Here is a 14,488-nt window from a genome sequence, read left to right as displayed (position 1 = left end):
GACCATTCTTCAAGCTTTGCTAGGTCTTTCTTCATGTTATTCTTACCATCCAGAGTATCTACTTTGTTACAGATTTTGGTATCTTCCACAAAGAAGCAAATCTTATCTGAAAGCCCTTTAGCAATATTGCTTATAAAAATGTTAACATGAACAGGCACAAGGATAGAACTTTGAGGCACATCACTGGTAACATCCCTTTCCTTGGAGCAATCTCCATTGACCACTACCCTCTGTCGTCTTCCACTCAACCAGTTCCTGACCCAGCCCACTGTGGGGCCCATCCCAAGAGCACTCAGTTTATTTATTAGCCGTCTGTGTGGTACACTGTCAAAGGCTTTGCTAAAATCTAAATACACCACATCTAGTGCATTCCCTCTACCCAATTCTCTGGTCACTCAATCAAAGAATTGATCAGATTTGTCTGACAAGACTTACCTCTAGTGAATCCATGTTGCCTATGGTCCTGTAATCTACTGGATTCCAGAAACTTGACCATTCTCTGTTTTAAAAGCGTTTCCATTAATTTGCTTACCACAGAATTCAAACTTACTGGCCTGTAATTCCCTACTTCTTCCTTACTTCCAATTTTGTATAGAAGGACCACATCCGCCCTTCTCCAATCCTCCGAGACAAACTCCCAACTCTAGAGAAGCATTGAAAAGGTCAGTCAGCGAAGGTACCAGAACTTCCCTAAGTTCCTTCAGTACCCTCAGATGTACATCATCTGGCCCTATCGCTTTGTCTACCTTTTTTAAGTGGTCACGGGGATGAAGTGGGAAACTACAGGCTGGTGAGCCTCATTTTGGTTATTGGAAAAATAATGGAATCTAATGGGTTACAGCAGGGGTAGGGAACTCCGGTCCTCGAGAGCCGTGTTCCAGTCAGGTTTTCAGGATTTCCCCAATGAATATACATTGAAAGCAGTGCATGCAAATAGATCTCATACATATTCATTGCGGATATCCTGAAAACCCGACTGGAATACGGCTCTCGAGGACCGGAGTTCCCTACCCCTGGTTTACAGGAACCGAGCAACATGGCTTTACAAAAGGTAAATCGTGCCAAACGAACCTGATTGAATTTTTTGATTGGGTGACCTGAGAGCTGGATCGAGGACATATGCTAGATGTAATTTTACTTAGATTTCAGCAAAGCCTTTGATACGGTTCCTCATAGGAAGCTGTTGAACAAACTTGAAAGGCTGAAGTTAGGACCCAAAGTGGTGAACTGGGTTAGAAACTGGTTGTCGGACAGATGCCAGAGGGTGGTGGTTAATGGAAGTCGCTCAGAGGAAGGAAAGGTGACTAGTGGAGTCCCTCAGGCTTTGGTGCTCGGGCCGATCCTGTTCAATATGTTTGAGTGACATTGCTGAAAGGTTAGAAGGAAAAGTGTGCCTTTTTTGCAGATGATACCAAGATTTGTAACAGAGTAGACAACAAAGAGGGAGTGGAAAATATGAAAAAGGATCTGCAAAAGTTAGAGGAATGGTCTAATGCCTGGCAACTAAAATTCAATGCAAAGAAATGCAGAGTAATACATTTGGGGATTTAATCAGAAGGAACCGTATATGCTGGGAGGTGAGAAGCTGATATGCACGGTCGGGGAGAGGGAGCTTGGGTGATAGTGTCCGAAGATCTAAAGGCAAAAAAACAGTGTGACAAGGCGGTGGCTGCTGCCAGAAGGATGCTGAGCTGTATAAAGAGAGGTATAGTCAGTAGAAGGAAGAAGGTGTTGATGCCCCTGTACAGGTCATTGGTGAGGCCCTACTTGGAGTATTGTGTTCAGTTTTGGAGACCGTATCTGGCGAAGGATGTAAGAAGACTTGAAGCGATCCAGAGAAGAGTGACGAAAATGATAGGAGGCTAGCACCAGAAGACGTATGAGGAGAGACTGGAAGCCCTGAATATGTATACCCTAGAGGAAAGGAGGGACAGGGGAGATATGATTCAGATGTTCAAATATTTGAAGGGTATTAACGTAGAACAAAATCTTTTCCAAAGAAAGGAAAATGGTAAAACCAGAGGACATAATTTGAGGTTGAGGGGTGGTAGATTCAAGAACAATGTTAGGAAATTCTACTTTACAGAGAGGGTGGTGAATGCCTGGAATGCGCTCCCGAGAGAGGTGGTGGAGAGGAAAACGGTGACTGAGTTCAAAGAAGCGTGGGATGAACACAGAGGTCTAGAATCAGAAAATAATATTAAATATTGAACTAAGGCCAGTACTGGGCAGACTTGCATGGTCTGTATATGGCTGTTTGGGGGAGGATGGGCTGGGCTGGAGAGGGCTTCAATGGCAGGGAGGGTGTAGATGGGCTGGAGTAGGTTTTGACAAAGATTTTGGCATTTGGAACCCAAGCACAATACCGGGTAGAGCTTTGGATTCTTGCCCAGAAATAGCTAAGAAGAAAAAAATTTTAAATTGAATCAGGTTGGGCAGACTGGATGGACCATTCGGGTCTTTATCTGCCATCATCTACTAAGTTACTATGTTTAATTTAGCTAGCTCCTCATGAATACAACCCTCTGAAAATCAATTGGGGTCTTCCACTTCACCATCCCTATTTGCATTTGTCTTCTGCAGTCCTACTCTCGGATCTTCAGTCGTGAACACAGAACAGAAATATTTGTTAAGCAATTCAGCCTTTTCTTTATCAGCTTCTACATATTCCTCCCCTTCACTTCTGAGTCTCACAGTGCCACTTTTGTACTTCTTCCTATCACTGATATATCTAAAAAAATATTTTGCTCCTCGTTTTACCGTGTCAGCTATTTTTTTTCTTCCATTTATATCTTTGCTTTTTTGACTTTTCAACCAGCCTCTCTTAACTTTTCCAGATATTTTTGCCTGTCTTCCTCTTTCTGCGATCTTTTGTCGTTTATGAAAGCTAGCCTCTACTACTTTTGAGAACCAAAGCGGCCTTCTTTTTCTCTTACTTTTATTTACTTATCTCACAAAAAGATTTGTCGCCCTTACAATAACTCCTTTCAGTTTTTCTCACTGCATATCTACTCCTTCCATATGTTCCCAGCCAGACAATTCCTTGACGTAATTCCCCATCTGAGCAAAGTTAGTTTTTTAAAGTCTAGAACCTTTACTTTTGAATGAGCCTTCTCTGTGCCCGTCTTAATATTAAACCGTACTATGCAGTGATCACTGATTGCCAGATGATCATCCACTGTAACATCAGAAATACTTTTCCCATTTGTAAGCACTAAGTCCAGTACGACCCCCCCATGCCATGTGGGTTCCATTACCAACTGCTGGAACAGTTCTCCTTGTAGAGAACCTAGGATCTCATCTAGAAGACCCTGCAATATCCAGCATGTTAAAATCACCTATTAGTAAAGCGTCCCCTTTTTTAGATATATTCTGAATGTCTATTATTAAATCTCTGTCCACTTCTTCCATCTGTGAAGGAGGCCTGTATATCACACCAATATAAATTTACCCTACCATCTTTCCAAATTGATCCACAGTGCCTCTTCCTTGCCCTACAGATCCTTCAATTGTGTGGCTTTAATGTGATCTTTAACATATAATGCTACTCCCCCTCCTTTTTGTCCTACCCTGTCTTTCCTGAACTGATTATAGCTCGCCATAACTACATCCTAGTCATGGTTCTCTAGGAATCATGTCTCTGTGATAGCCACTATATCCAACTCATCTTCTTCCATCACTACTTCTAGATCCAGAATCTTGTTTCCCATACTTTGAGCATTAGTGTACTGCCCCCCTTTCCCATCCATGTAGAGGTATTCAGTAATTTACTTGGCTAAGGGCTTATACTCACCCAGTGGCTTTGATCACCCTGCCCCTTCACTTCTAGTTTAAAGCCCCTATTCATAGATTGGCCAGCCTGCCACCGAAGACACTTCTTCCATTCTTTGATAGATGTATACCATCCTTTCTCAGCAGCCCTTGGTCCAGGAAGTCAAAACGCTCTCTGACACCATCTACGTAGCCACTCATTCATCTCCAGGATGCGTGCTTCTCTGACCTGACCTGACCCTTACCCTTGACAAGAGGAGGGGTGAGCCTTCAGAAATTATTTCTGAATTTGAAGTTTACAATTTTCAGATTTCTTGGCTGGAAAGGAGACAAATGGGATGGAAACTAAAATTGTTGTGGAAAAGAAGCAAATTTTGAAGTTGGGATATAGAGTAGGAGAGTAAATAGATTACCTCAAAACTGAGCATAAGAGTTCTGATTCCTGTCTTGTGAACATAAGAACTGCCATCTCCGGATCAGACCTTCGGTCCATCAAGTCCGGCGATCTGCACACACGGAGGTCCAGCCAGGGGTGTGCACCTAGCGTAATTTTAGTCATCCATATCCCTCTATGCCTCTCGTAAGGAGATGTGCATCTAGTTTGCTTTTAAATCCTAGGATGGTGGATTCCGCAATAACCTCCTCTGGGAGAGCATTTCAGGTGTCCACCACTCGTTGCGTGAAGCAGAACTTCCTGATATTTGTCCTGGACTTGTCCTCCCTTAGCTTTAGTCCATGTCCTCTTGTCCGTGTCACATTGGACATTGTAAATAATTTTTCTTCCTGCTCTATTTTGTCAATTCCTGTCAGTATTTTGAAAGTCTCGATCATATCCCCTCGCAGCCTCCTTTTCTCAAAGGAGAACAATCCCAGTCTCTTAAGTCGTTCCTCGTATTCCAAGTTCTCCATACCTTTTATTAGCTTCGTTGCTCGTCTCTGCACCCTCTCCAGCAGTTTTATATTCTTCTTTAGGTTGGGAGACCAATGTTGGACACAGTATTCCAAGTGTGGTCTGACCATTGCTCTATAAAGCGGCATTATAACTTTCTCCGATCTACTCATGATTCCTTTCTTTATCATGCCCAACATTCTATTTGCTTTCTTTGCCGCTGCTGCACATTGTGCCGACAGCTTCAGGGTCCTATCTATCAGTACACCCAGGTCCTTTTCCTGTTCGCTCTTACCCAGAGTTGCACCTGGCATTCTATACTCGTGTTCCTTGTTCTTTCTGCCTAAATGCATTACTTTGCACCTTTCCACATTAAACTTCATCTGCCATTTCTCCGCCCATTTCTCTGACACAAGTCATTAATCATATATAACATACATATATGTAGGAAATATCATACAATATAGGATGTTAGATATGCATGCCTGTGTTTTCCTGTGTGATGCAAAAGAAAATATGAGTTGCCATTTCAGATCTTCTCCAATAGAGTTTGCTAACTCATGGAGATGGTTCCAAAAATAATTCAACAACAAAAAAAATTAATCCTACTTCCATGATCACCGAAAATCAGTCCTTCTGATATCCCTCAATCTATCGGCCACGTCTGATACAATTGATCATGATCTGCTTCTCAATCGTCTTAAAAACAGTGGTATAACAGATTCTGCTCTTCTTTGGTTCTCCTCTTATTTCGCAAATCGGAATTTCAAAGTTCACTCCAAAGGAACATCTTCTCCCCCAATCTTTCAAACTTACGGTGTTCTATAAGGCTCTATTCTCTCTCCTCTACTTTTCAACATCTTATTAGCCCCTCTCTTGACTCTAACTTAATCAATTGGATTCATCACCTTCGCTTATGCCAATGACATTGAACTTCTTCACCCCATCAACCCCACAAACATCAACGATATCCAAGAAATCAATGCCAAATTGGACAAAATCAGCTTATGGCTACGAACCAACAGACTTTCCCTAAACATAACCAAATCTCGAGGAATACTAATCCCAGTTAAAAACAATAATACTCTAAAAGGACAAATATGTATTGATTCCAGTCCATTTCAAATAGAATCCAAACTAAAATTACTAGGAATCATTCCTGTCAAAGATGTTGCGTACCACGATCAACTAAAAATGGCTTCTATAAACTCTGTCTAATCCGTTCTATAATCTCTGTTCTAGAGCCTGCCTCTATTCAAACCTTAATCCATTCGCTGATCATCTCACGCATCAAAATTACTGCAATTCTCTATACCATGGAATAACTCAAAAGGAAATTCATCGACTACAACTGATTCAAAACACTGCTGTTAAACTCATCTGCAAAGCCAAAAAATATGACTGTCACCCCGCTTCTTCGCGAGTCACATTGGTTATCAGTCTCACACTGAACAACATACAAAATACTTCTACTTGTCTTCAAAATTAAGCTCTCTCACTCACCTGCTTTCTTAGATAAACATCTGTGAAATAAGACTTAAATATGTACACCTTAGAGGAAAGGAGGCAGGGAGGGATATGGTAGAGACATTCAAGTATCCCAAAGAAAAATAATGCACAAAAAGTAAGCATTTCTCAGTGGAAAAGATACTGCAATAAGAGGTTATAATACAATGCTGTGAAAGAGGATGGACACAATGAGAAAGCATTCCCTCATATAAAATCTGTAAATACTTGAATCCAATCCTTGAAACCTTGAATTGAATCCAAGGGAAGGTGAAGGAAGCAGATCTGAATTAAGCTTGTGTCATTAGGGTTGCCCAGAAAAATCTAAAGTTGGAATAACTGTGCAAATTGAAGTTTTGGTTGTGCTTGATCAGAAAATAAAAAAAAATAAAAAAGTTTTAAAGCACATCCTGGAATCCATTAAAGCCATTTAACCATTGGTGCACCCTAAGTATGAACATCCTTGAAGACATGACACAACCACTAACTTAAAACAGAATCTGCAGACGCTCATACAAATGGTTTGACAAGGAACTACTGCAACTCAAACAATGCAGACGTCTCGAAAGAGAATGGAGAAAAAACAACCTGGAACACACAAAAACAACCTGGAGAACACTGAAATAACAAGCACTAAAAGATAAAAGAAAGTCATACTACACAAATCAAATAAGCACAGAAATCCAAGACATAAAAACTTTTCAAACTACTAAAGGAACTCACGGACACCAAACCCTATCTAGCTACCAAAAGTACTCCTCCCCCCACAGCCAACCAACTGGCAGAATTCTTCAGAAACAAAATATAACTGCTAGAAATACCTTCTCTGTAACTCCAAACCACCTCGAAGAAATTTTTCTGCCACCCACAGAAAAAGAATCCTATGCAGCAGACAGATACTGGTCAGACTTCCAAGACATACAATGGCTCGATCTAGACAGACTCTACAAAAAATACAATCATGCAGCATGCGACCTCAATCACTGTCCCCCATACCTGTTAAAAGCTGCCAGCACCAAATTCCGCACCCACCTCTTGCAATGGACTAATTACATGCTCAGAGAAGGCCAATTCCCTCAAGATCATCATAACCCCCATCTTGAAAGACCCAAAGGGAGCCACATATCAACCATCCAATTATAGACCCATAGCCTCAATACCATTATACGCTAAGATAATGGAAGGCTTCGTAGCAAAAATCCTCTCAGAATACCTAGAAAACCACAATTTACTCCATCCCCTCACAATCGGGCTTCAGAGGCCAACACAGTACAGAAACATTATTACTCTCTCTCCTAGACACAGCCAAACACCACCTAAGCAAAGGCAAAAAAAATACTGCTCATTCAACTAGACCTCACTGCAGCATTTGACCTGGTAAATCACGACATCTTACTACAAACACTGAAGGCAATAGGAATCACAGACAGAGTCTACAACTGGTTGTTTGGATTCCTCTGCTCAAGGAAATACAGAGTCAAAACAAAGAGCAATCTGAAACCTGGAACAACCCCTGCAGAGTTTCCCAAGGCTCGCCACTATCCCCAACTCTTCAATCCAACTGTTCAACCTCTATATAGCCACACTCAGCACATACCTAGACAAATTAGACATGGGCTGACATCTCTCTCCTTCCCTCCTTTCTCCCAGTGGTCTGACATCTCATCTTCTCTCCCTCCTCCCAGTGGTCTGGCATCTCTCTTCTTCTCTCCCTCCTCCCAGTGGTCTGGCATCTCTCTCCTTCCCTCCCTCCTCCCAGTGGTCTGGCATCTCTCTCCTTCCCTCCCTCCTCCAAGTGGTCTGATATCTGTCTCTACTACCACTACTATTATTATTTCTATAGCGTTACCAGACTCCCCTTTTTCCCTTCCATTTCCTGGTTTGGTATCTCTCCCTTCCTTTAGTCATCTCTCTCCCCCCCAGTGTAACATTTCTCCCTCCTTTTCGCCCCCTGCAGTCCATTTCCCTTCCCTTTCTGGTTCCCTCCCAGTCCAACATTTCTCCCTCCTTTCCACCAGTCCAACATTTATTTTTCTTTTCCTCCTGAATGCTTTCCCTCCGGTCCTCCTTCCCTCCCCTAACCAACATCTCTCTCTTTCCCCCCTCCATTAGTCCAACTTTTTACTCTGCCCTCTCCCCCTTCCTCCAAGTGTGACATTTCTCCTTCCCTCCTTTCTGGCCTCCCCATCCATCTCACCCTCTCCATGAGTCCAACACTTTCTGCCTTCTGCATGCTTTCTCTCTCTGTCCTTGCCTCTTCCCTTGAGTGGCATCCCTCCTCCCCACAACCCAACATGCTCTCTCCCAATGCACCATGTTACCCTCCCCTCCAGTGTGTAGCACCTTTCCTTTCCCTCCCCATTTGCCAGGTCAGCAGCGTCTCTTCTCCCTTCCCTTTCCCTCCCCCCCCTGTCCAGCAGTAACTCTCTTTCCTTCCCTCCTCCCCTGTCCAGCAATATCTCTCCTCTCTCTAGCCTAGCGGCAGCTCACTCTGTGCTTTTAACTTCGCCACACAGCTGCCGCTAGCATTAGTTTCAACACGGTTCCATCAGGCAACCTGGGGGGCTTTGCTAGGCTGGCCCGCCTCACATCATTGAAGTGGATATAGCAGTGCAAAAGGGTCCTCAGTGTTAAGGGCAGGCTCATCTACCCACCCTTGTTTCTAGGTTAGCTGTCCCACTTTTCAGGACTCATATTCTTTGTGTAATAGAAGGGAAAATTAGATGCTTAACTTCAGTAATCTTCTTTCTGTTAGCACAGCATAAGAGTCCTGACGCTCCGCTCTGTCAGTATAATTATTTGCCTATTTAATAGATCTGACAAGTATGTCTGTCCAGAACTAGAGATCTTCCCATGCCAGACAGGTATTATGAATTCAGTACCATATTATCATTACAAATGCAATTGAGTATATGCAAACTCCATAAATGTTAGTCCTGCTTGCACTCAGGTAGTGGCTTGATTGTTCATTGTTCATTATAGCTGATACAGAGCAGAACAGAAGTACCTTGTTGGGGAAGTTCCCTATACCCCTGCTTCTTTTTCTTTTTTTTTTTTTTTTTTTTAACTGTTTTCCTATTTTATTAATACTTTGAATTTTACAGCCTAAAATTGACAACAACAATTAAAGAGATGCAAACTTTTTACAAATGAAAAAAGGTTAAAATAAGAGAAAACAAAATCCTTATGTTTTTCATTGTAGTGGTTATCAAATGCTTTGGTATAGAGAGGCAGTAGAGCCCACTGAGGAAGGAGGTGGAGCTGAAGAAAAAGTTTTTTGATTCATTTTGCAACAGGTCATGATTTGGGGGACTTAACCCACTTGTCAGGACTCATAAGCTGTGTTAACAGAAGATTTATCGAGGTAAGTACCTAATCTTCCTTTTTCATTAACATGAACATGCTATGGCAGTTGTGCATGGATATTATAGAATACTGCTGTACTTAATATGCAGATAGGTACATGTGATCTGGTATTCTACATACACATGGCTTCAGGCGTCCTGTTATTGAAAAAGGGAGTATCTGTTCAGCTTTTATAATCATCTGTTCACTTCATAAATATGTAGAGTGGATATTAAATGTGTTTCTTTCTTTCCCTTCCCCTCCAGCTGTCTGTAACAGCATACAAAATCCTGTCACTAAGAAAATCCTGTTTGAATTCATTGAGAGGTGTTCAGCGGGCTCTCAAGCACAAGCACGAAAACGTCAGCTGGACCCTGATACAGAACTTATGCCACCACCTCCTCCGAAAAGACCACAGAGCATAAATTAAGACCCCGATGTGACTTTTGGCAACTCAGAGAGCATGTTGTTAATAAATTTCGCTTTTGGAATTAAGGAAAATACAAACTGTTGTGCATCCATGTACATCTCCAGGGGGAGGGAAAAGTATCTTAAATCTTGTAAATACATAGTTGTGTTTTTTTTACAATGCTGCATCGTGAGCAAGCTATTATTCTCTTTCTACCTGATCCATTGAACATTACTATGAAGAATGTGAAGGTTTAAATATGGAGGACAGAATTCTTTGCAGGGTGTAGGAATTAGCTAGAGATGAGGAAAGATAGGAACTTTTGAAACCCCAAAAGGGTTCTGCAAAGCCTAAAAAGTTCATATGCAACAAATTTTGGAACTTCTCCCATTGGTTCTTGCAAAGGCCTAGAAACTATCCATTTTTCTGCAGGACCAATACAGTCACTAGACTTGTGCATTACAGATATGAAGTGCAAAGATAGTGCAAGAGGTCTTGTCTGTGTTTTTATGATTTGCTTAACCCATAAATTATATGATTATACACACTTGTATCCCAGACTTGCAATACCATGCAGTTCTGTAGTCTTTTTTAAGACACTGTTTCTAAGATAAACCTGCAACGTACAGCTTTTTTAATTTAACTGATCAAAGTTTGTCATAACCTCAGGTTATTACACTTTTTTCTCATGTATCACAGAGCCATGCTTAAAAAAAAACAAAACAACAAAATACACAATCCATCATTGTTCATGGATCGTTTTAGTTTATGAAAATTGCCTCATCTGGCTTCACTCCTTTTAAAACTTGCTTCAGTGTTTGCAATATTAAAAAACGTAAAACTGTATTGTTGTAAATTGCGTCCTTTCTAAATGAAATGTGCTGGGTTTTTATTTAACCTTATTTCACTAGAAACTCCAAAGCAACTCTTGCGCTGACCGTTGCTGCATTCTCTGTTTTTTTAAGAGTTCCTGTTTGAATTGAAAGTGGCTACACAAGGACTGTGAGCAAACAAAACAAAACTGCAGATCTGTACAAGACGTAGGCAAAATTTATTGTGACAAAATAATTATATGCAAACCCTTTTACCAATCAAGGGACCCGACACGGTCCGTGTTTCGGACAAACCTTCGTCAGGGGTCCATAGTAAAAAAAAAGGGAATAACAAAAAAAAAAAGTCACAAAAAATTGTAGAGTAGCAGCAAAGTATAAGCGACGTCAGAGTTCACCACGGTCGGGTCCCTTGATTGGTAAAAGGGTTTGCATATAATTATTTTGTCACAATAAATTTTGCCTACGTCTTGTACAGATCTGCAGTTTTGTTTTGTTTGCTCTCGGTTGGTTTTTTACTGCAGTTTAGGTTGGGACCCTCTTTCTCTTTGTTTTGTTGCTTTACACAAGGACTGTATCACAAATTCCAAACACAGGGCTGTGTGATTCTGTATCTCAAATGAAACTCATTATGAAATACAAATCTCGCTGTGATATGCAAAACTTAAAACAAAATATCAGTATTGTGTTAGTCTTGGGATCCCAAGGGCAAAAGAAGTGCCAGGTACCCCCCAAGTAATAACGGCTAATAAAATGTTACATAACCTAAATCATAATAAATGTTTGCAGGTTTCTTGCATGCAGTGCGGTTGTAGTATGAAGACTTAAAAGACTTTGTTAGTGGTTTCCACTCATCAGAGCTTCTTTGTTATTTGTCTGCATTACAAAATGTACATCGTGAGCAATGTTACCATTTCGTTAGTGTCAGCGGATTTCTCAGGAATATGTTGGATTGTATTTTAAGCAACAGCAGAAAATTACGAGGACACAGATGCCATTTCATGCAGAGAAAGTGTCGCATAACAAAGCGAGCTTTCATTTCTCCAATTTTTGTGGCATACTGCTCAACATATGCATCTGTAAACCATGACCTTCTCACGTCTACATGCAGTTCATCTTTGAAATAACTCATCTGCCTTGCAAGGTGATGGAACTGGCTGAAGACATTAAAGAGACATGGGCTCTTCAACTACTCAATTATAGACACTGGCAATGCAGTTCCTCAAGGAGTTTAAGAACAAACTTTTGCCTAAACTGATGGTATTGATCATTATATGTGAAGCATTTGTTTATTGTAACAACTTGGTTTTTTTTTTTTTACAATGCAAAGAAAAACAAATCTGGTTTCATCAAGCTTGAATTTCTCATCACGTTATTTCAGTTAGCCTTTGTAACTGAAATGATTGTAACACTGGTCATTTTCTGGGCTAGTTGTACAGATTTCATGGAAAAAAAAAGACTAACCAGAAAAACAATTCAATGCACATCATAATTACATACATTTATTATATGTACTGTATATACTTGAATTTAAGTCGAGACCCCCCATTTTCTCCCAAAAAGGAGGAATAATGGTTGACTTGAATATAAGTCGGGCAGCTTAATATTCAAGGGCCGTACCCTGCCAGGCTCTGCACCCAGCCCCCCTCCCTCCCAGGCTCTGTACTCTGTCCTCATACCTCCTCTTGTCAATCCCTGGTGGTCCAGAGGTGCAGCAGGCAAGAGTGAGTTTTCCGCATTCCTGCCCCACTGCTAACTTGGTCAGTGGTGGCTGCCACGAGCTTGGGTTTCTTTAGCTGCTGAGCAGCACCGAGCAGGAGTGCACTGCTGCTTGGCACTGAGCGGCTTCTTGACTGGCTCCAACAAATTCACAGGAGCCAGTCAGGAAGCCGCTCGGCGCCAAGCAGCAGCGCCAAAGTACGCTCCTGCTCTGTTCCACTCAGCGGCTAAAGAAACCTGATCTCGCGGCAGCCACTACCGACCGGTATAGCAGTGGAGCAGGAGCGCGGACCCTCCTCCTGCCCACTGCACCTCTGGACCACCAGGGATTGGCAGAGGAGGTATGGGGGCAGGGAGGGGGGCAATGGTCCAAATATAAACCGGGACCTCCATTTTTGGGCCAATTTTTTGGCCCCAAAATCCCAGTTTATATTCAAGTATATACAGTATATGCAAAGTTCTATTATGCCTTCCAAACTAGATCAGTCGCACGGAGTAAAGCCCAAGTGTGTTATGTCCTGTAATATTTGAAGTGATTAAATGCACCTGTAAATTCCTTTTCTGTTACGTCCCTTCAGGATTCAGTATGCTAGGTGTTCAATCCCTTCTCGCAATCCTGGAGTTGCAGAAATCCAAACACTTTTCTGATCACATGCTCCTCCCACCTCAGAGAGAGAGTTAGAGCTCCCTGTAGTTTTCAGTTTCTGCAAGCAATCCGTGTAGAAGTCTTTTGGATTTGCTTTGCATCTTTTTCTTATTTTTTCACTTAAAGCTCATCTTTTCAGTGACTTGGGTACCATGAGGTCCCTGAGTGGTCCTCTGTTGGAGGAATGGATGCAGTCCCATGGAGCCGGATGCTGCATTACTGAGAAACTTTGGTAGATCTGTGAAGCCAGCCTGCTGTGTGCCACCCTTCCTGGGCTCAGGGTCCATTCCCCTTAAAGCAAGATTGCCCGCTGACCTTGTCAGGGGTTTAAGCGCAGGTTTTATGCATCCTGAGTAAAACTCATTCGGGTTTCAGGGTGCAAGCTGCGTTTCTCATCCCCGTTCATGTGGAGAGGATCCATGGTGGCGGAGGTTACAGTCAGTGTTTGTCCGACTGGCAGTCCAAAGATCTTCAAGTCTGGTCATTTTGGAGCATTTCTGAGGCAGAAAATCCTTTTCCTCCATTTAGCAGCAGTGAAATGAGCTGACAGGCAGGTATTTCAGACACTGTGAGTAAACCTTCATTATTTTCTATGGGAACTTCAGGGGTAGTCTGTGAAACACTCTAAAACTCATTTTTGAGAGTTTCTGAGGGTAGGGCTCAGGTCTCCCACCTCCCCAAACCCCAAATTGCTATTTTTTATTTTTGGATTTTGTTTATTATCCCAGGACAAGCAGGCAGCATATTCTTGACTGATGAGTGACGGCACCGACGGAGCCCCGGTACGGACAATTTTAGAGTGATTGCACTCTAAGAACTTTGAAAGTTCCAGTAGGCCGCACCGCGCACGCGCGAGTGCCTTCCCGCCCGACAGAGGCACGCGGTCCCCAGTTTCTTAGTTTCCGCGGAGCTAAGAAGTCGCATTTTTCAACGGCTGTTGAAAACTTTTCTGAATCGCCTTCCTGCTCGCGAAACCTTTTTGGGAAAATTTTTTCCTTTATTTCTTTTCTTTTTTCTAAAAAAAAAAACAAAAACCGAGTATTTTTCGTTATTTTTCTTCATTTCGGTTTTGCCCCGGCGGGGCCTGCTGCCACCATCGAGGCCTCGGCCTTCGATTTGGCAGAAGCCGTTTTTACTTTCATGCCCCCCCAGCCAGGTTTTAAAAAGTGCCAGCGGTGTGCACGGCCTATATCCCTCACGGACCCGCACAACTGGTGCTTACAGTGCCTAGGTCCTGAGCATCAGGCTTCCACCTGCACCCGCTGTGCCACGTTAAAAAAACGTACCTTAAAAAATCGCCAGATACAGCAGCGCTTGCTTTTCGGTGCTGATATGTCCGATCCTGCGGCATCGACACCGGTATCGGCCCCATC

The 14,488-nt window shown here is 42.3% G+C and overlaps 1 protein-coding gene across 1 annotated transcript in view; it reads left to right on the top strand.

The window, feature by feature from the left end:
* Positions 1-10,764, top strand: part of RNGTT (RNA guanylyltransferase and 5'-phosphatase) — a 599,480-nt gene extending 588,716 nt beyond the window's left edge. Inside the window, exon 16 of the mRNA XM_033938319.1 lies at positions 9,778-10,764. Within this exon, the coding sequence (XP_033794210.1) occupies positions 9,778-9,941 (164 nt within the window). The 3' untranslated portion in view covers positions 9,942-10,764. The remainder of the gene's footprint in view (positions 1-9,777) is intronic.
* Positions 10,765-14,488: the final 3,724 nt, after the last annotated feature.

The sequence above is a fragment of the Geotrypetes seraphini genome, chromosome 3 (genome assembly GCF_902459505.1).
Source record: "Geotrypetes seraphini chromosome 3, aGeoSer1.1, whole genome shotgun sequence".
Classification (NCBI taxonomy): domain Eukaryota; kingdom Metazoa; phylum Chordata; class Amphibia; order Gymnophiona; family Dermophiidae; genus Geotrypetes; species Geotrypetes seraphini.
The sequence above is the reverse complement of the archived record's forward strand: the minus strand, read 5'-3'. Positions and strand labels throughout refer to the sequence as shown.